Below are 21465 nucleotides of genomic sequence, written 5' to 3'. Positions count from 1 at the left end.
AGTAATATTCTTCTCAATCACTTTAATTAGCCTTGACCTATACTTCTTGATGTGATGCTTCTTCAAAACAGTTAGGCTCAATCATGACCATATTGCAAGTTTCGTATATGTGATGCTTCTTCTTGGAATGGATTCAAGTAAAGAATCTAGTTGTTGTTGTGGAGGTAGAGAAAGCATACTTGGATCTTTTGCCTTTTCTTGAATTTCTTCTTGAGATTGTTGCACTGGAACTAATATGTTGCTTTTAACAACTTTTTCTTCTTCCTAATTCCAAGAATCATTTTCACCAACTTCAAAATCTCGACTAATGATTTTTGTTTATAGGTTGTAGACTCGATAACCTTTTAATTGTGTGTTATATCTCAAGAGTATTCTTCGTATAGTCTTGTTTTCAAGCTTGTGCCTCCTTTGATCAGGAACATGTATGTAATAAATAGATCCAAATACTCATATAGGTGTTTAGCTTATGGCTTTCTTCCACTTCAAACTTCAATAGTAGTCTTGTCTTGGACTACCTTTGTTGGACATCTGATTACAATGTATTGCAGTGTAGACTACTTTGTCCAAAAAAGTGTTAAACATACTTTTCTCTTTTACCATTGATCTTGTCATCTCCATGATTGTGTGATTCTTTTTCTTTGACATACTGTTTTTTTGTGGAGTATATTTGACTGTCAGTTGTCACTCTATGCCTTTATCTGCACAAATTTTGTCAAACTCACAAGATATGTACCCGTTTCCACGATTACTTCTAAGTACTTCTATTTGTTTTTCATTTTGCTTCTCAACAAAGGCCTTGAATTTCTTAAATACTCAAAAGACTTCTGACTTTGCCTTTAAGAAATAGACTCATGTCATTCTAGAGAAGTTGTCAATGAAGATGATGAAATACTTGTTTTTGTGATGTGAAGGTATTCTCATAAGTCCACAAACATCGATATGAATCAACTCCAATAAGTCTTTTGCTCTTCATGCTTTGTCTATTGAGAATGGTAATTGGTGTTGTTTGTCGAGGAGACATCCTATGCGTGATTCATTATTCTCCTTCAAGCATGGAAGATCTCTCATAATGTTTTTCTAATATGGAAGCTTTAAGGCATGTGTGTTAAAGTGAGCCATGAGTCATCAACTTCTACCTTCATGGTAATATTAGTTATAGGTTTGAAGCTTATAGGAAAACTTTTATTTCTCTTTGTTTTTATTTGGCCAATTTTTATCATTCTACTACCATAAATTTTGCATGTATCTTTCTCAAAGTGAAGAGAATATCCATTCTCCGTCATTTGACCAATACTTAAAAGATTTTCTTTTAGATTGGGAACTAGTAAAACACCCTTTGATTAATTTCGTGCATTTCTTTGTCTTCACCATGAAAGTTCCTTTGCCTCGAGATTCCACTGTGGTGCCATTTTCCAACCAAACTTTGACATTGATAGATTTATTTTCAAATTAATTATCAATCTTCTTCCATTGCAAATAATCACTTAGGTATTCATGAAGTTCAAATTCATCAACCTTAACATTATTAACAATAATGTAAATTTAGTTGAACTAGTATACAATAGAATCTCTACATTGTTGGACATATAATTATACATATATTCTTGTGCAAAAGCAATAAACCTCAACATTTTGAATGATATTCTCTAATTGGTCATCTTATGACTAAATGAACAACCACTTTAGCTTGGAAATGTCATTGCAAATCTAACAATTCACCATGTTATGTTCATATCATATAATTTTTAAGAAAGTCATGACTTAGAAGATGCTCTATAATCTTTGTAATATGTAGTCTTTTTCCCTTCAAACATATTACACATGGATACTTGATCCTCACTCCATCATAATTGTTACAAACACTATGATACACTAAAATCATTTTAATCATGACTTTTATGTACTAATTGAATGTAACTTTATTTCATACTTACATTCTATAATACAGGATTGATGTTAAATTTCATCACCATGTACTGATTTTTTTAACATTTGGTTTAATTAATTTTAGTATCACCATTAGGATGATATTTTTAGTTTTGTCTTGTTATTGTGAATGTAATCAACTTGATCCCATCCTTTTCGAAACAAATCAATATAGTTTCTTTCATCAAAGTGATATTAACAGCATTATAATTAAGATGTGTGTCATGCGCAATGAATGATATCTAGTTGACTTATTACTAGAAGTTGCAAATGATACGAGTAGCGAATACCACATGACATGAGTAATAAATGTCATATATCATTGTAGTAACATAGTCACCATGAATTTGATAGAAAGGATTTTATTGATTTATTTTAAAAAAAAGAACAAATTAAAACTAATAGGACAAAATTGAAAAATCATCACAGTAGAAGGATAAAAAATCTATTAAATTTTAATATAAACAATTAAATTGTAAACATATTTAACTCTATAATAAAATTTAATTCTATAAATCTTTTGTAATATTATAACTATAATAAAATAACATACATAACAAACAAACATGTAATTTTGGTATACTACTTTTGAGGAGGAGTGGTGGGAAGAAGAAAGAAACATGGGTTGTTAGCATGACTTTAATATGAAAGACAATAAAAGCACAATGTGAGAGGGGAGAAGAGTGGAAGAAAGAATGATAATGGGTGTCACTGATGACACATAAAAGAAGAAAATGGAAGGAGATGAGAATTATTGTTTGGATGAAGAAAAAAGAAAAATTGTTGGACATGGTCATTGATAACATTAATTTTTACTTTTTATTTGTGTTAAGTTTTATGAATAAATAAACTATTTTCTAGCTTTAATCTTGTATAATTCTCATGTTTATCTTGTTTTTGCATTGTTTTGTATTTTACTGGTGTTGTGCTTGTTTTACCTCTAGTATCTATTTATGTGAAATAAGGGAATAATAGGAAGCAATTTTGTTAGAGAAAAACAAGCCGAAACTCAAAAAAGTGTGATTGAACAAGAAAATATGATTTTGTGAAAAATACCCACTTCAAACAACACTAGATTCATGTTCAACACTGCAAACACAAAGAAATGATTCACTTGTAAGGCTGCATTGCCATTGACTATTGTCGAGGCGAGCAGAAACCACCATTGGGCATCAGGCTGGGTCGTTGCACGTATTTGGAAAACAAAACTTGAATTATTTAGGTTGTTGGGCAACCATATGGCTCGCCCAACAAGTTGCAAATCAGAGAGCACCTAATTTTAAGCCTCGCTAGGTTAGAATGAAGTCATTGAGAGAGAGTATCAACCTTAATATCCGAAAATGGGTATTTGATCATGTTTTATGAGAGGTTGGGGTCATTCCTCATTTCGCACAAAGAGAAACATCTTGGGTGCTTTAGAGAGGCTCTTGAAGGTTGTTACGGGTGTTGGGAAGCTTTCCCTTCTCCTCCTTAGATCTCCTTCTTCATCCATAGGGGTTTTCCCCCTTTTGGGTTGGAGAGGAAGATGAACTATGAATTGGAGATGTGGATGCGAATGAAATATGCAAATGGAGCTTGGAGTTGTTGCTTGGTGCCTTGACCTTCTTCTTTTCTTTGCTTCCAATTTCTTTCTTATCTCTTCAATTTGTAAACCCTAGGTTCTCCACCATGGATGTTAAACCTATTGTTGATATTAGATGTAATAAATTGAATTATTGTGTATTTTGTGATGTTGATATATATGTTTTTCCATTTCAATGTTAGTATTTTGTTTTTAATGCTTAATTCTTCTTCTTGCTTGATCACCAATGGCTTTACTTGTAGTTCTTGAGGTGTTGGAAAATATTTTTTAATCTAGAACTAAAATTAATACCTAAAATAGCTTGTATCTAAGGACAATACATGATTCATTACAATTCTTACATTTACTAACTCAATTAAATAATAAAAGTCACAAAAATACAAAGAAACTTTTTTTTTTGTATTTTTATTAAATCGTTGATCTACAATATAAATTAGGGTTAAATATGTTTTTTATCCCTTAACTTTCAGTGAAAATTGGAATTAGTCCCTCTTCAAAACTTTGGACTAATTTAGTCCCCAAACTTTAGAAATGTGTGAATTTAGTCCTTTTAACCAAATTTTGTTAACTTTATTTGATGTTCCGAATGCATTTCTCAGTTAACATTGAAGCAAAAATGTGTCAAACGGTATAAACAACTCAAATGTTATCATGAAACACACTTAAAACATCAAATAAACCTAACAAAATTTAGTTAAAATGACTAAATTCACACATTTATAAAGTTTGGGCACTAAATTAGGTCAAAATTTTGAAGAGGGACTAATTCCAATTTTCACTAAAAGTTAAGGGACCAAAAACATATTTAACCCTAAAAATTAATATAGAGTATGTACAATTATCAAAACTAGATTTCATCCACTTCATTCCCAAACATTCACAATTATCTCAATTCTAATTTTATGTCAAAATCAAATCACAAATATACTCAAATCATATTTCTAATAACTTTGAGTCTATAATATATAACTCAATAAGTACCAATTTCTTGAATAGTAAGTGAAGTCATACAATAAGTTTATGTTAGTGATACACTTATCGTATATCAATTATATGGGAGGACATAAAAAAACATTCACACTTATAATAATCATCATATGTCCTTCATAAGTTGCATTTATTTACAAAATATCATTGTATATTTTTTCAATAACAATCTTCATCATTATTAGATGATAGAATACCCTTAGCCATCGCCCAAGCATTTTCAAGAAGAAGCTAGAATCATCTATGCAAGGTGAAGCAAACTCTTTCTCATAGGTCATCATGGAGGCTGAAGAGTAATGTAGCTTTATTTAGGCCTTGTATTCGACCATGTAGTGTATGTTTGATTAAGGCTTGTATTAAGGCCTAAGTAGCATAATATTTCATTAAAGAGGATTTGCTTTTTAAAAAAGGTAGTCACATGACACCCTAGGAGTGGAGAAGATTTCTTTTTGGTAGTGGCCACATGTCCCACCATTAAAGAAGATTTGCTTTTTGTAGTGACCACATGACACTCTAGGAATAGAGATAATTGTGTTTTGTGAGTGATCACATGTCCTTTCATCATTGGAGAGGTTAGAAAGCCTCGTTTTTTGCCAATGAGAGCAAAGGTAGAAGATCATGCTTTTAGGGTTAGAAGGAGACACCCTTGACTTATAAATAGAGGTGACTCCACCCTTGTATTTAATCTTGAAAATTAGTAATGTTATGTTGTCAAATTATAATTTCATTCTTTCTTAATCAATACTATAACAATTTTAGAGACTCTTCTAGTCACCTCTAAACTACACACCATCTTCATCCTACCAGTCAAGTGTGTGAACCTAACACCTCACTATCATCATTTGGGCGTCATATCACTTCTTTTCTACTTATTTCCACAACCATACCCATCATAAGACCATCTCCTTACTCATAAGACCATCTCCATACTCTTAACTTTGACTCAACCTAGTTAAAGGAGGTCTTCATCTTTTATATGTATATTTAAACTATAGTCATGAGAATTGTTCTGCTTAATATATATTTAAACTAGAGTCGTCAGAATTCACAGCTAACAAACGGTGTATTCATTCATGTGTAAAGATGAAAAAAGGGAGTCACGTAAAACATCGATACATCAATCCTACATGCCACCCAAAAGAAATGTAACGTGTCGGTGGCAGCTTTTGATTCCCGTGTCAATTCCACCGCACGGAACGGTGGTCTGCACCCAATTGGTACTTTAAAAACAAACTAATAAATACGCATCTTAAGATATTGATATCAGATTCATTCTAAAATTTAAAAACAGAAATATACAAAATACTTCAACCTCTATTTCTTTGGTATTTATGGCGTTAAATTAACTATTATATAAATCAATTTTCTCCGTAAAGTAAGAATGATAAAAATAAATAGAATTAAAACACCATAAATATCTTTTTCTCAATCCATTCCATTGACATGACCAACGAAAAGGAGAAGAAGAAAAGAGGAGAAAAAGAAAAGGGTGGGAGAGCGCGAGTAACGGCCGCAGTGGGGGTTTGACACGCAGACCAGACAAAACAAAACGAACATGCAAGTATCTTTGAATTTACAACATGGTCCCACACTAACCCTACTTTAATATTTTCTTAATTTTTAATTTTCCTCTTTCTTACACCCCACCCTTCCCTGTTGTGAAACGCGCTCACCGATATGCAAATAGTAGTGCAACACGCACTTTCTTCCACCTTCACCTCAACCTATCACATCACAGAACCACCACTCTCTGCTTATTTTCTCCACACGCTACCACCACAAACTCTTCCAACGTTGACAAAATCAAAACCATCCACATCTGTTCTATTCATACCATGGAATCCGACAAAACAACCTTTGGAGCTCTGCTCCTCGCCACCTTCAAGCGACCCTCCTTGGCCCTCATGTTTCTCCTCTTCACCCTCCTCACCTTTCTCTCCCTCCACCTTCCCGCCAGGCCCGTCTGGCTCCTCGCGGGCCCCCACCCTGGGCCTCATCCCACAACATGCGCAAACTTCTTCCGCCACTTTCCGCCCAGGAAGGTCGTCATGTCCATCAAGGACTTCGGCGGCGTCGGCGACGGCACCACTTCCAACACTGAATCGTTCCGGAGGGCAATTAAGTACATGCAGCGCTTCCAGAACGGCGGAGGGGGCCAGCTGAATATCCCCGCCGGAACCTGGCTAACCGGCAGCTTCAATCTCACGAGTAATTTCACGCTTTTTCTTGAACACGGTGCCGTTATTCTCGGTTCACAGGTCTCGATTTTTTTTATTTCGTTTGTTTTGTTCTTGTATTCCCTTTAGGTTGTGGTTCACTAGTAGTTTATGAATTAAATTGTTTCGTCTCAATAAAGATTGATCACAACCGGCTTTGTTGAGGAGGAATATGCGGTTGGGTTCCGCTCGTTGTTTTTCATTTGTCTTTTTCTTTTTTCCGTTTTATGAAAAAAAATAGAATAAATAACTTCCTTTTAAAAGTCACCTTGTTTATTTTATTTTTTTATCGGAAATTGTTGTTTTTCTTCAGAAAAGAGGTGAAAAATTGCTTTTTGACTTCTGTGGCGACAAATGGTACAATTAGCAACCACATGGTACCGACCGAATCATGCTTGATTGGTGACTTTTTTATTGTGGCTTAGTTGGTAATCAATGCCTTGACGTTGATTATGCTTCTGAGAAATGATTAGGGTACTGTTTTGTTCATTCATTAATTTAAATTTTGATCCACAGGACCCGAAAGAATGGCCAATAATTGAGGCATTGCCATCTTATGGAAGAGGTAGAGAGAGGCTTGGAGGAAGGCATATTAGCCTTATTCATGGAAATGGCATTAGCAATGTTGTTATTACAGGTACAACATGAAGGCTTTTTTATTTTTCTTCAATTCATTTGGTGCAACGACAAACTAAATGTCAGAAAAATGTTAGAAAAACATTATGGGGGAAAATGTCAATTTGGATTAATTATAGTAAGTCTGTGGGACTCCACAGCCTACCCCAGACAAAGCGCTAGATTACATATTTGGCTGCTATTTTATACATTTCAACGCAGTTAGTGATTCCATTAGAAAGGAAAAAGATGAGATTATAATTCAATTTTGTTATACTTGGACGCCACCGTTAAGTAATTGAGTATTGGGTTCACATATTGTAGGCATGCATTTTATTAGATATATCTGGCTTTGTAGGACAAAATGGGACAGTTGATGGTCAAGGAAAAATGTGGTGGGAACTTTGGTGGAACAGAACATTGGAGCATACAAGAGGGCACCTACTTGAACTAATGAACTCGGATAATATTCTCATATCAAACCTCACCTTTCGAAATTCTCCTTTTTGGACCATCCATCCTGTTTATTGCAGGTTTGAACATTTTGGCTATTCTCACTTCTGTGAGTATGCCTGTTTCACAGTTTACAAAATCACTCCATGGAATGTAAACTTGGAAATTTAATATCTTCATGTTTCATATAATCTTCGAATCTTCTTTTTAGTATTTTTCAAGCCGAAAAGGTAGTAATACTATATTTTACATAGGAAAATTTTAAAAAAATTATTGAAATAGGCCAGTTGTGCAGTCTCCATAAGTCGTGCAACTCTTACACGAATTTTGTTTTCACCGTGTTGGAATTGAAAGTTGTCAGTTATCCAACAACTTTAATGTTACATTGAAATTGTTGGAGGACATGACAACTTTCAATCTCAATAAAAGGTTGTTGGACTGTATCAAATATTGGTTAAGTTGTCGGACTATGTAAATATGAAGTATTGTGGCATGATTTCAAACTTTTTAATGAAGCCAGGCTAGCCCGACTAACCCGCCGGGCTGAAATTGGAAATCATCTTGTTCCGAAACATCTTTCAATTGAGATTGAAAGTCATCAAGTCTTCCAACGACTTCAATGTAATGTTGTAATCGATTACATCACATTGAAGTTGTTGAAAACTGATGATTTTCAATTTCAAACGCATTCAAAACAAAAGTTGTGTGGGGTGTATGACTTCTCTATTTAGAGTCGTGTCAAGACTACACAACTTAGTCTATTCTCGTAACTTTTTCCAAATTTTCCTCTTTCCGAAATTATTGCACCAAATTTGTCTAGATATGTAAAATAACCAGGAAACAAGATTCAGTTAACAATTGTATGTTTTTAGCTTTTTTAACCACAACAACTTCATGAGATTGTATAATCTGCCGTGTTTTCTTTCAGAAATGTTGTGATCAAAGAGATGACAATCTTGGCTCCCCTTAATGCTCCAAATACTGATGGCATAGACCCAGGTATGTCTTATTCCACTGGTACTCTTTATCCTCTTTTCTTCCATTCTGTTATCCTGCTTGACAATGAGCAACTGGTAGACTCAAATCACCTTGCTAATGAATTTCCTTTCTCATACAGATTCAAGTTCCAATGTATGTATTGAAGATAACTACATAGAAAGTGGGGATGATCTTGTTGCCATTAAGAGTGGTTGGGATCAATATGGAATCAACGTGGCCCATCCTTCCACAAATATTGTAGTGAGGAGAATATCAGGCACTACTCCCACTTGTTCTGGAGTAGGCATAGGTAGTGAAATGTCTGGTGGAATTTCAAATATCACAATTGAGAATTTGCATGTGTGGGATTCTGCAGCTGGTGTTCGGATAAAATCTGACAAGGGCAGAGGAGGCTATGTAGCTAATGTTTCTATAAGTGATATAAGAATGGAGAGAGTGAAGATACCTATTAGGTTCAGTAGAGGTTCAAATGACCATCCTGATGATGGGTGGGATCCAAAAGCTATTCCTAGATTCAAAGATATTTTGATCAGTAATGTGGTCAGTATAAATGCAACAAAAGCCCCAGTTTTGGAAGGTGTAGAGGGTTCATCATTTGAAGGTTTATGCTTCAAAAACATTACCCTGCATGGTGTTGCCTTATCCAGAAGATGGCGTTGTGAATATGTTTCTGGTTTTGCCACCGAGGTTTTCCCTGTTCCTTGTCTCGAGTTGCAGAACAATAGCTATTCATCCTGGTGTTCACCTTCCTGATATTTTACTATGCGCGAATCCTAGATAGTTTAGTTCCAAGTTCCAACAGTGGAAAAAAGAAGGTTTTTTAATTCATTCACATTATGATTTGGTTAAGCAGTTTTGAGTCTTGCTTAAGTATATTGTTTTTGTGAGGCACAGATATTGAGTTGAACATTGAAGCCTGAATTAAGGTGAAAATTACCTTCTTTTTGGGTGGTAAGGTTTGACGCCATTGGAAGGTGCAGAGTATTATTTGATTGACTTTGTGTACTCCTCTTTGGCCTTGGTTAGTGGTGGCTACATATCTTGGAGTAGAACTTGGTTTGCTTAGCGGTGAAACAAGTGGTTCATTCTTGTATTTTTCTCAAGGATGTATTTTCTTTAAGACTTTTTGTTACAGTTTGTATAGGCAGATTATTCTTGGTAGAGACCTAAAGTTGAATACAGAGCGAACTCAATACACACTGTAGAAAACAATTTTGAATCAGATCAGGCCTTTCAATTTCCCTTTATTAATTCGTACTACGCCCAAATCATTATTTTACTATATCCTAGGTTGTTTTTAAGTGTTTCAACTTGTATGGCACAAGGATTTATCATATAGTCAGAACATTATTGTACTATCATTTATATGTGCTCAGATATTTAACTGCAATAGAAAAATATTTAGTTAATCAAGGATCTTTGAGTTGTGCGAGATGAGTATCTACAGTTTATTATTTATATAAGTAATGTTCCAGACTGCAATGCATTTTCTTTAATTTTAAAAATTATATTTTTATCTGTAATTCTTACCGGTCTTAGCATGCATGGCTTAGCTTTTTCCTTTCCCCCTGAAAAGTTAGATTTCCAAAAAGATTTGAAAAATAATTATTCTTTAAAACTAGACATAATTGAAAAACCCTAATTTTCAGATCTGTCAAAAAAAGTATCCTCTAGTTTGTCATAACTATTTATTAATTGCATGCTGTTTTTTTTTAATAATTATCTTCTTGTGAGTATATGTCCTAAAACAATTTTTAAATTCAATATACAGACACATTAACATTTTAGTCAACAAAATAAAGTAAAATATAATGAATTTTATCTTTAAATAGCTACATATTGCAATATATAATGACTATGTAAAAGGAAAACAAAATTGAATTTTAAAAGAAAGAAATTAATCAGGGCTGTCAAAATTTGTTATGTCGGTGTTTTTATTTGAATAGAATAGAAGAGAAAAGCATCTCGTAACATAATACTATATTCATATGTAAGTAATGTGTGATGACAAACGATTTTCTACTGCAAGGGTGCAGTTTTTACGTTTTTATAATAAATTACGTAAATAAACAGAGGTCAAAATTATTACAATTATAGGTAAGTCGTGCAATGACGATTTTATATGAAAAAGTCATTTTCGAAACGAGTTCGTAGAAGTGAATACGATTAAATCATTTACATTTTTTTCTTATTAGAAGTCATATAGGATTAGCGACTTCTGTATATGGATTTCAATTTAATCTTTTGGAATTGGAAATTGTTATAGGGTGACGAATTCAAATTAAAAGTCATAGTACTTTCAATTAGCAGTTTTATGAAATTTAATTTCGGTATGAGTTGAAAATTTTATTTGTTTTATCTATAAAAAAATACAATACAAAATGGCCCCAAAAAGAAATTTCAAGACACACGGCACAGTATAGAGAACCCAAATTTAAAATCACATAAAAGCTTATTTTTTTTTTAAACCCTCGATTTGATGCTTATATTTGTTGGTCAATCTCAATTGGGTCATTGTTTTATTTCCGGTCTCAATTGGGTTCATAAACTTGTAAAATTGAACCAATTAAGTTCTCGCCGTTAAGTTTTCACTAATGATGTCTACTTGTGATGACGTGTTTATGCTGATGTGCATTGTTTCATTACGTGAAATTTTTATTTAAATAAAAGAATTATGACATGGCAAGATTGAAAAGCGAATGAGAGATTTGGAAACTACCGGACGTTCTTTGGAAATGCTTGAAGGGTGACTGACTTGGTGTCCATCGCTTGTGGATCCCTCCGCAAACTCAGTGTTTCTGGTCTCCAAGTTGTTGTTACTGCTGCCATCGAAAAACTCAAGCCAATATCAGATTTATCATCTCCTCATAAGAACAATTTCCATTTCTATATCTTCCATATTCAATCCCTGCATCAATATTTTTGTAATCTTCACAGTCATATTTTTTTCTCTACCAAAACATAACCCATCAAAAAGAACCTCCATGTCCATCATTATTTAACTCTAACCAAGGCCAATCCTTTTCAGTTGGACATCCTTAAACCCTGCCTTTTAAAACCAGTAATAAACTCCTCCTCCTTGGGAAATAACATCCACAAATCTGCAAAGAAATGAGACAACCAAAATGTTGGGTACACAAGACCAATTACACACGCCTTGCCTCAAAGTTTCGAAACTCTGTAAGCTTCCTTGATGCCTCGCTGCGGATCCGGCCAATACTCAATACTGAGAAACAAAAGCACGCAAATCACCTCTTTTACAGCTAACCACTATTGGAAATACAATGAGAAGTAAAAATCACATTAGGAATGTGGAAGTTATAACTCTTTGCTTCTTAAAATCACATCCAGAAACATGAGAAATCACATCTGAGATGAGGAACCAAACACAGTAATAAACATCTATATACACATAAAATAACCAAAATGTAAATTAACTTCCAATCTAGGTCACTGAATGAAAACTTGCACACAATATCATCATATAAGAACAAATTAAAACAACATAGACAAGACAGGTAAACACAAGATTTACCTTCCTGCAGATACATATCTATCGGCATAATCAGTTCGAAAGGGGAGGTGCGAGAAGAATGGAGCATGGTGTCGTTGGGTTACTCGTCTCTCTCTGTTTTTGTGATTTGGGCATATATTTTTTTTTTGGGCGGCAGGATGGAGAATGCATGTTCTGATTGAGGCTCACATGAAGCAAGAAGTCGTGGATGATGTGGGGGTTGCTATGAGAAGAAAGAGGAAGACGAACTCGCGGTGGTTGGAGGTCGCGGCGGTTAAAGTGGTTGGAGGTTGTAGCGGCGTCAGCGTGAGCGGTTGGCACCAAGGGCAACGAGCCTTGCTCGTGATGGTGGAGGGCACATCGACGGGACGGCGAAACCTCTCTCTCGTGTGTGAAAGGGTCGAACCGTCGTGTCCAGTTTGGTTGATGGCACCGCGGACGTGTTGCAACAGTGACGGTGGCGACCCAGAGGTAAACCACGCGGAGGTTTCCAAATCCCTAATTCCTTTTTTAATTTTGCCAATTTAAATAAAAATTCCACGTAATGAAACAATGCACGTCATCATAAACACATCATCACAATTAGGTGCTGTTAGTGAAAACTTAACGGTGAGGACTTAATTGGGTCAATTTTACAAGTTTTTGCATCCAATTGAGACTTAAAAAAAAACGAGGATCCACTTGAGATTGACCAACAAATATGAGGACTAAATGAGGGTTTAAACCTTTTTTTTGTTTAAACCCCTTTAGTAGACCCTATTTATATTGGGTTTTCCCAGTTAGATCTTCGTTTTATTGGATTTCCCAATTTAGTCCTAAAAAATAAAAATTTGAGTCAATTAAGCCCCTGCCGTTAAATTGGCTTAACAAAGTTAAGTTTTTTATGAGCTGGGACGTTGACGTGGTCAGTTTTTTAAACGTGGCATTAGCACAGGTTGTTACGTACAATTTCATTACATTATACATTTAAAAATAGGGTTTGTTGATTGATTTTTCAACCACAGTCAACAATGACGACCGTCATCGTCAACATCACGGCCAGACCTTCTTCAACCACAGTGTGCAATCAGTTTTTACATCATCCCAACACAACATCGGACCACCTAAACCAGAATATCAAACCATCATGTTCTCCCTCACGGCCCAACCTACAAAACCACCCATGAGCAGCCCCCAAATTCACAAAAAACCAATCACAGATCCCTAATTTGCAAAGGAGCTCAGATGAACCCAAACACAAGATCAAAACCCAAAAACATTACAATCTCAAAGGTTTTCTTCTTCACGGTTTATTCCCAACATCGGCGCGTCGTTGTCGTCTCCTTCCGCCATCATGACGCCGTACACACTCCGGCGTGGTCGGAACTGAACCCGCATACACCATCGCGAGTCGCTTCAAAGGAAGAAAGCTCTCGCGACTCCCACCGCCCAGGTACGCCTACGCTCAGATCACTGCCGGCGCCACCACTGTAGCCCTTTACCACGCCGCTAGGAAGGGGTTCTGGCCTTGACCATCGAAAAACTTAACTCCTACCTGCAAACCCCTACCAGAACCGCAAAGGAGAAGAAAAAAAGAAAGTTGTCCCTCCTTAGGAGGTTGTTCAGAACACCGTCTGAGTTGTGCCTCCGCAGCGCCGTCGCTTCCCGCCACCACTAGGACATTGCTTCTGTTTGGGATGTAGAACATTTGCTTCCTAACTTTTGTTCCCCAACTTGAGTTTTGGTTTTCTTAAAAGAGAAATTTCCCAATTGGGGATTAATTAGGGTTTAGTCAGATTTAATTTCTCTGATCTAGAAATTTATAACTTGGAGAGGATTGAAGCTCTTGTTGATGTGCTGAATGTTGGGTCTCAGGTAGTGCTGGAAAAAGCTGGTCTTCATTGGGTTGATTTTGAATTATCAAAAAACTTAATTTTTAAATGTATAATGTAATGAAATTCCATGTAACAACATGTGCTAATGCCACACTTAAAAAACTAGTCACGTCAACGTCCCAGCTCATAAAAAACTTAACCCCGTTAAGCCAATTTAACGGTAGGGGCTCAATTGACTTAAATTTTACTTTTTTAGGACTAAATTGGGGAATCCAATAAAATGAGGATCTAACTGGGAAAACCCAACATAAATAGGGTTTACTAAAGGGGTTTAACCTTTTTTTTTTCATTACCAATTTAAGCATACAAAAACGTGGCACCCCAGTAATGTAACACATGTGCGAATTTTTAAATTTACTCTCATTTTCCTCTTAAATCATCTCTCCTTATTCTTTCTCTTTTCATTTGACTCACTTTTTTTCTCTTTTTCTCTTTGACTCGCTTTTTCTCTTCATTCACAAACCCTATATCTCTCTTTTCACAAACCCTAAATCCTATTATTTTTCTTTTCACAAACTCACATTCTTTCTCTTTTTCTCTTTGTCTCACATTATTCTCTTCATTCATCTTATCCTATTTTCTTACTCTTTTTCTTATTTATTTTGAAGTTTATGGTTTACATCTTTTGCCAACATCGATATCTAGTGCTTTTCATGTTTAGGTACTTTTTCTTCTTTCTACATTTTTTTATAGTTCATTTATGTTCTTATATATGGTTTTCTACAATTCATTGGTATGATCTATCCTATGGTATCATGTCTCACACAGTTTCATCTCTCGATCTCACTTTTCACATTTTCAGGTAGTACATTCGTCCAGCAAGATTAATTCATAAGCTTCAACCCTTATAAAAGTCGTCTAATAAGACTTATCTCATCTAGCCAATATCAAGTTAGTAAGTTCTCTGACTTTGATTTTGTCAAATGAGTATTTCTCGTTTAGTTGATCACCAAGTCAATAGCTCTCCAACTTTGACTTCGTCTAACAAGTATATTCTCGTCCAAAAACTATCAAGTCAATAGCTGTCTAACTTTGGTTTTGCGCAACGAGTACATTCTCGCCCAGTGATCACCTTTACTTTGATTTTGCTTAACAAATATATATAATTCTGCAAAGCGTAATTCTGCAGATTTATACTTGTCTAACCCTATAATTTTAGTCCAACAGTCGACACAAATGCCCAATTCAAATAACATCATATTCAATTATTCAAACAACATCATTTACAATACCAATCAGATAACATTTTCGAATTCATCATGCAATTCAAGTAACCAACTTATAATCTAAATTTAAATTCCACTCTCAAATTTGTCTTCATACAATTCAATCATATAGACAAAACACTAGATAAACATACAATTATCAACTATAATATATCAATCAGATGAAAACTTTGCAATTATCTTCCCTTACCTAAGAGATAGACTAGACTAATCAAGGACCCTTAAAACATCTTCAAATGCACAAAAAGCTCTATTTGACCCTGAAATCAACACAAACACAATCAACACACACCATTAGGTTAATTGATCAACATATACTAGTAAAGAAAACCCAAACATTACATGCAAGCCAAAAAGGACCACATGCAAAGAAAGAAAGAACAGACCAAGAAAATGAAGTAGAAAACCAACTTACTATTGATGAAACTGATCAGATAGAAGGAAAGAACCTACATTAAGGATCACCCTAATTATATTCAATTTTTAAATAAATAAAGAAACGGTAAGAAAACTTAGAAAGAAAGAAAATAATTATTGAGAAATGATATGTTTTGAAATATGATTTTTTATACATTTATACTTTATGCAACTCGTTTGGTATTTTTTATCCTCTTTAGAATTTGTTTTCACTTTTTATATGGATTGATTATATTTTTATCCGATCTTGTTTTTTCATTGTTCCGACTTCTTTATATTTTTCTTGTATTTTGAGTTTTTGGTATCATATGGTCTTTTGTTCTATTGATTCATCTATCATCATTGCTCTGTTAATTTTTCCATTGCTTTTTTCTTATTTTTTATTTGTTATGGTTAAACTGATTTTTGTTTTTTATTTTCATATTTGACTTGTTATTTTTTTTTTAAATTGTATGTTATTTTGTATATTTTTTCTCTGATTTTGCTTTTACATTGATATGATTCCTTTATTTTGAACCGTAGGCACTTTGAGTGGTATTTTTTTTATTGTTTCATCTGTCGCTCTTGCTCACCCTGTATTATATAATTTTTTTTATCATTTATGTTTAAACTGAAGTTGAATTTTATCCACTTTATGAAGTTGATGTTTTTCATTTACTTTTATATGTTTAATCTGAAGTTTATTGCTATCCACTGTTCCTTAATTTGACTTTTTCGTTCTGAAGTTGATGTTTTTTATTTACTTTTATGTTTAATCTGAAGTTTACTGTTATCCATTGGTTGTTAATTTGAATTCTTTATTAATTGCTTATTAATGTGACTTCTTCATTTAGAAGTTTGTTTTTTTTATTTACTTTAATGGTTAAACTAAGGTTGTAAGATATCCATCGTTTATTAATATGACTTCGGCATTTTTTAAGTTTATGTTATTTTCCGGGTTGAGGTTAACTCTTTTTATATAAATAATTTTTGAATTTCAAGCTTAGGTCATATTTTAATTCTTTAATTCTTTTTCCACTATTTGGTCTAGTAGAATGTTACATGCAAAAAAACATTCTAATGTTAATGTTAAAGTCAGTGTTTGTTTAAATATCTTGATAATAAATGTGTAAACAATTAACTAACTACCAGAATATTAAACCTGTATTTATAAACTTTTGTAGAATGAGCTTCTAATTATTGTTGGCTCAATTACGACCGATATACTAATGACCTAACTGGTTAACGTAATAATTCTTATTTACTAATCTTGTTCATGATCGTTTCGTTGTTGGATTGAAGACTTTGTTGATCGTCCATCGCTCGATTCATGACTGACTGGACGGTCATACGATACAATCATAATTCTTTTTGTTAGAAAGGACGGGAAGGGGGGGGGGGGGGGGCGTGAATTGAATTTCAAATACGTTTTAAATCTTTAAAGATTCTCTAAATATGTTGGGCCAAGAAACAAAGAAGTGAATGAGAACAACTTTATGTTAGGAGAAAAAGTAAGGGAGTTGAGATGGACAAGATTAGTTAGGGTGATAGAAATTGGAGGATCTTAGAAGATTTCCCTTTTTGCGAGGTTTCCATTTTTGCCTTTATAGTGTTAGAGGAGTGTGTGTGTGTGGACATTCTGTTTTTTGGACAAAATCAATAATGGATTGTACCTTTTGGGTCAATCCACTATTGATTTGTGTTTAGAGTTTAGGGTTTAGGGTTTAATAACATAAAGCTAAGCCATGCATGCTATGACCGGTAAGAATTATAGATAAAAGTATAATTTTTAAAATTAAAGAAAATGCATTGAAGTGTGGAACATTACTTATATAAATAATAAATTGTAGATACTCATCTCGCACAACTCAAAGATCCACTATTATTAATTGCATGCTGTTTTTTTTAATAATTATCTTCTTGTGAGTATATGTCCTATATAAAACAATTTTTAAATTCCATGTACAGACACATTAACATTTTAGTCAACAAAATAAAGTAAAATATAATGAATTTTATCTTTAAATAACTACATATTGCAATATATAATGACTATGTAAAAGGAAAACAAAATTGAATTTTAAAAGTCTTGAGGAGCCTAGCTCTAGACAATAGGTTTATTCCTTCTGTATTTGCCTTGATTTCAATGAAACAAGATCAATGATCATTTCTTTATTCTCCTTTCTTCTTATTTCATTACTTATTCCTGTTGTTTTCTATCATTTTTGGTTTGACATGCCAGATATTTCATTCGAGGGGTGAATGGTTATCACTCGAGCAGACAACAGAAAGCAGGGAGAAGTGGTTTCAGGAACTATGGAGGATCGAGTAGGGTATGTGGAAGAAGAAGTTACTCGAGTGAAAGAGATCATGGAAGAGTTTCGTTTACAAGCATCTTAGAATCATTCAACACTAGAAGAAATGAGAAAAGAAGCTGCAGAAAATGAAACAAAAATAATGGAGTTGATGACAAGGAGTTTCGGGAAGAGGATTAAGGAAGAGGGTGAAAGGTCGATGGAAAACAAAAAAACAGAGCCCAAGGAAAACACCAAGGCTGGAGCGAGTTTGATACCCTTAGAAGGAGATGCTCTGGGTGGAGTTTCGACAATCGATAAAAAGGATTGAGTTACCAACGTTCAATGCCGACGATGCTGTTGGGTGAATTTCGAGAGCGGAGATTTACTTCAAGGTTCAGGAGACCAACAAGATGGTGAAAGTGAGCATGACTCATTTGTGTATGGAAGGAGGGACAATCCACTTTTTCAACTCTTTGTTAAACGATTACGATGTTTTGTCATGGGATAATTTGTAGAAGGAGTTGCTTGAACGTTATGGAGGAATGGGGGAAGGGAGCGTATATGATCAGTTGACGACGTTAAAGCAAACACGGAGCATGCATGAGTATATTGGACGATTCAAATGTTTGATCACTTAAATTCTAAAACTCCATGATGAGCAATACTTCTCTTACTTTACCCATGGGCTACGGGAGGAGGTTCGGGTTAAGGTGTGAAGCTTACATATCGCGAATCCTCTAACCAGAGGACGTTTGATGAATGTTACTCGTGCCATTGACTTGGAAGTTTCAAGGCGAAACAAAGGGTAACAGAGGCGAAGTGAAGCGCATGTAATAGGAGATGATAATTTAGGTCACAAAACCAAATCCAAGAAAATGGAACAAGTGGGTCAAAAAGGGTATGGAGCTAATGGATGGAGTAATGGGCCAGGCCTAAACTGGAAGGGTGGTGCAAATGACAAGGGGTCATGGGGAGAAGATGAGAGGGGCGTGTGTCACTTATCTTATCAAGATTTGGTGGATAGGAAAAAGAAAGGGTCGTGTTTCAAGTGTGGTAGGCCATATGGGCCAACTCATCAATGTCCAATTAAACAATTGAGGGACATAGTGGCTGAGAAGAAGATTCAGGTTGAGCTTGAAGATGAAGAAGAAACCTTAAAGAGCGACGACAAGGGTGAAACAGAGGAAGTCGATGGAATTTATCGTGCCATCAATCTATTCGTGCTAGAGAAAGAGACTCAAGACGCGCCCAAAACGATGAAACTAAAATGAATGATCAAAGGAGTATCTCTCCTCATTCTAATAGATTTAGAAGTATCTCATAACTTTGTTTCGCAAAGGTTAGTGAAAGCAATAGGATGGGGATGGAAGAACGTGCAGAGGATGCGTATATTGATGGGAGATGGACATCAAATAGAAACAACAGGGGTTTGTCGGGGGTTGAAGATTGTTTTGGACACAGGGGAGTTCATAGTGGATGCGTTTTTATTCGAACTTGATGATATTGATCTTATCCTTGTCATGGCATGGCTAGAGTCATTGGGAGAAATGTGGGTAGATTGGAAGAAACAAATCATGAAGCTTAATTCTGCCCAAGGGATTAAAGTGCTTAGAGAGATGGAGCAGAACGAATCCCTGAGTTGTAATCTCTGCAAGTTTGAAATCGAAGGTGAGGCTAAGAAATAAGAAGAAGCAAGTCAAATTTTGTTGGAAGAATTAAAACAGACGTTGGGTCAATATGAAGATGTGTTCAAGGAACCAAAAGGCCTACCTCCAAAACGCCAAAAGGAGCATTGCATCAACCTGCTTCCACGGAGTGAGCCAGTTAATGTGAGGCCTTACTGTTACGAATTTCACTAGAAAAATGAGATAGAGAATCAGGTTCATTCATTGTTGGTTGTGGGGCATGTTCGGCATAGTCAGAGTGTATTTTCTAGTCCTGTAATCTTGGTGAAAAAGAAAAACAATCGTTGGCACATGTGTGTGGAGTATAGGGCATTAAACAAGGTAACAGTACTTGACAAGTTCCCAATCCCACTAATTGAAGAGCTCTTGGACGAGTTGCATGGAGTTAAGTATTTTTTTAAATTAAATCTCACTTCAGGGTACCATCAAGTCAGGATGAGGGAGCAAGACATAGAAAAGACGGTCTTCCGAACCCATGAGGGACATTACGAGTATCTGGTGTCGCAACCGGAATCGCGACGGGACGACGATCCAAAAAATGGAACTCGGATTTTTGGAAAGAGATTTTGGAGTCGCCACCATAGTTTATTCTGGAAAACTACGGAAAAACCATAAAACGATAAAGCACGGTCCACGAAAACCAAAGATTGGGTTCGGGAGTCGGTTACGCGTGGGGAAGGTGTTAGCACCCCACAACGCCTGCCCTAAGGCAGTACCTTTAACTAAATGCACGAATATGATGTGATTTTCAAAATGTTTAACTATCCCCTAAAATAAAATTCTAAAATAAACAAAACATATTCTTTAGTTTTTTGGGCCCGACAAGGATTGACCTTGCTCCTACGTATTCTCATTCAAAATGAGAAATCAGGGTTACGTAGTTCTTTTAGAAAACTGCTTGAAAATTTGTTTGAAAATTGTTTAGAAAATTTTGTTTGGAAAATGATTATGGATAAATTTGGATTTTTGGGGAAGTGAACCTGACAAGGACTAGCCTTGCTCCTACGTATCTCCACTTTTGATGGAGAATCAAGGATCACGTAGTTCTGGGTAGCAAGACTATTTGTTGTTTAAAATTGTTGATGTTTTCGGGTTTTTTTGAAGATTTCATACCCCTTTTTTTTTGGTATTTTGTTTAAGAAAGAGAAAAGGTTGTTAGCACAAGGACGATGCGTGCGATCACACATGTGCATAAACCTTTAAAACATATTTTTTTGGTTAATTTTACTTAAGGAAAAGAAAAGGTTTTTAGCACAAGGACGATGCGTGCGATCACACATGTGCCTAAACCTTTAAAACATATTTTTGTAATTTTAATTAAGAAAGATAAAAGGTTTTCAGCACAAGGACGATGCGTGCGATCACACATGTGCCAAAACCTTTAAGACATATTTTTTGTAATTTTAATTAAGAAAGATAAAAGGTTTTCAGCGCAAGGACGATGCGTGCGATCACACATGCGCCAAAACCTTTAAAACATATTTTTTGTAATTTTAATTAAGAAAGGGAAAAGGTTTTTAGCACAAGGACGATGCGTGCGATCACACATGTGCCTAAACCTTTAAAACGTATTTTTTTGTAATTTTAATTAAGAGAAAAGATTTTCAGCACAAGGACGATGCGTGCGATCACACATGTGCCTAAACCTTTAAAACGTATTTTCATAAATTCCTTTATTTAAATTGTAAATATTGC

At 34.9% G+C, this 21465-nt stretch overlaps 1 protein-coding gene, 1 long non-coding RNA gene and 1 pseudogene across 2 annotated transcripts; 2 read left to right on the top strand and 1 right to left on the bottom strand.

Moving 5' to 3' along the window:
- Positions 1–6184: 6184 nt before the first annotated feature.
- On the top strand, positions 6185–10025 carry LOC124822267 (Pectin lyase-like superfamily protein). The gene is made up of 5 exons (XM_088106437.1): positions 6185–6753; positions 7228–7348; positions 7685–7859; positions 8708–8778; positions 8897–10025. Exons 1-5 carry the CDS (start codon positions 6331–6333, stop codon positions 9529–9531), a joined length of 1425 nt encoding a protein of 474 aa, XP_087962563.1. The 5' UTR covers positions 6185–6330; the 3' UTR covers positions 9532–10025.
- Positions 10026–11412: 1387 nt separating this feature from the next.
- Positions 11413–12851, bottom strand: LOC148203638 (uncharacterized). Its single transcript, XR_015784215.1, has 2 exons — positions 12314–12851; positions 11413–12048 (listed from the first exon to the last, which is right to left on the bottom strand). It is a non-coding gene; the product is annotated as an uncharacterized LOC148203638 (long non-coding RNA).
- Positions 12852–18104: 5253 nt separating this feature from the next.
- On the top strand, positions 18105–18894 carry LOC148203637 (uncharacterized; annotated as a pseudogene).
- Positions 18895–21465: the final 2571 nt, after the last annotated feature.

Source organism: Vigna umbellata, chromosome 2 (assembly GCF_029865625.1).
Source record: "Vigna umbellata cultivar VRB3 chromosome 2, Vumbellata_1.0, whole genome shotgun sequence".
Taxonomy (NCBI): domain Eukaryota; kingdom Viridiplantae; phylum Streptophyta; class Magnoliopsida; order Fabales; family Fabaceae; genus Vigna; species Vigna umbellata.
This window is presented reverse-complemented; position numbering and strand designations above follow the sequence as displayed.

Excerpts from the sequence above, each read along its gene's own strand:
- LOC124822267 (XM_088106437.1), top strand. The coding sequence starts at position 6,331 with ATGGAATCCGACAAAACAACCTTTGGAGCTCTGCTCCTCGCCACCTTC. Across the intron at positions 7,349-7,684 it reads TAGCAATGTTGTTATTACAG|GACAAAATGGGACAGTTGAT; the intron begins GTACAACATGAA and ends CTGGCTTTGTAG. Across the intron at positions 7,860-8,707 it reads ATCCATCCTGTTTATTGCAG|AAATGTTGTGATCAAAGAGA; the intron begins GTTTGAACATTT and ends GTTTTCTTTCAG.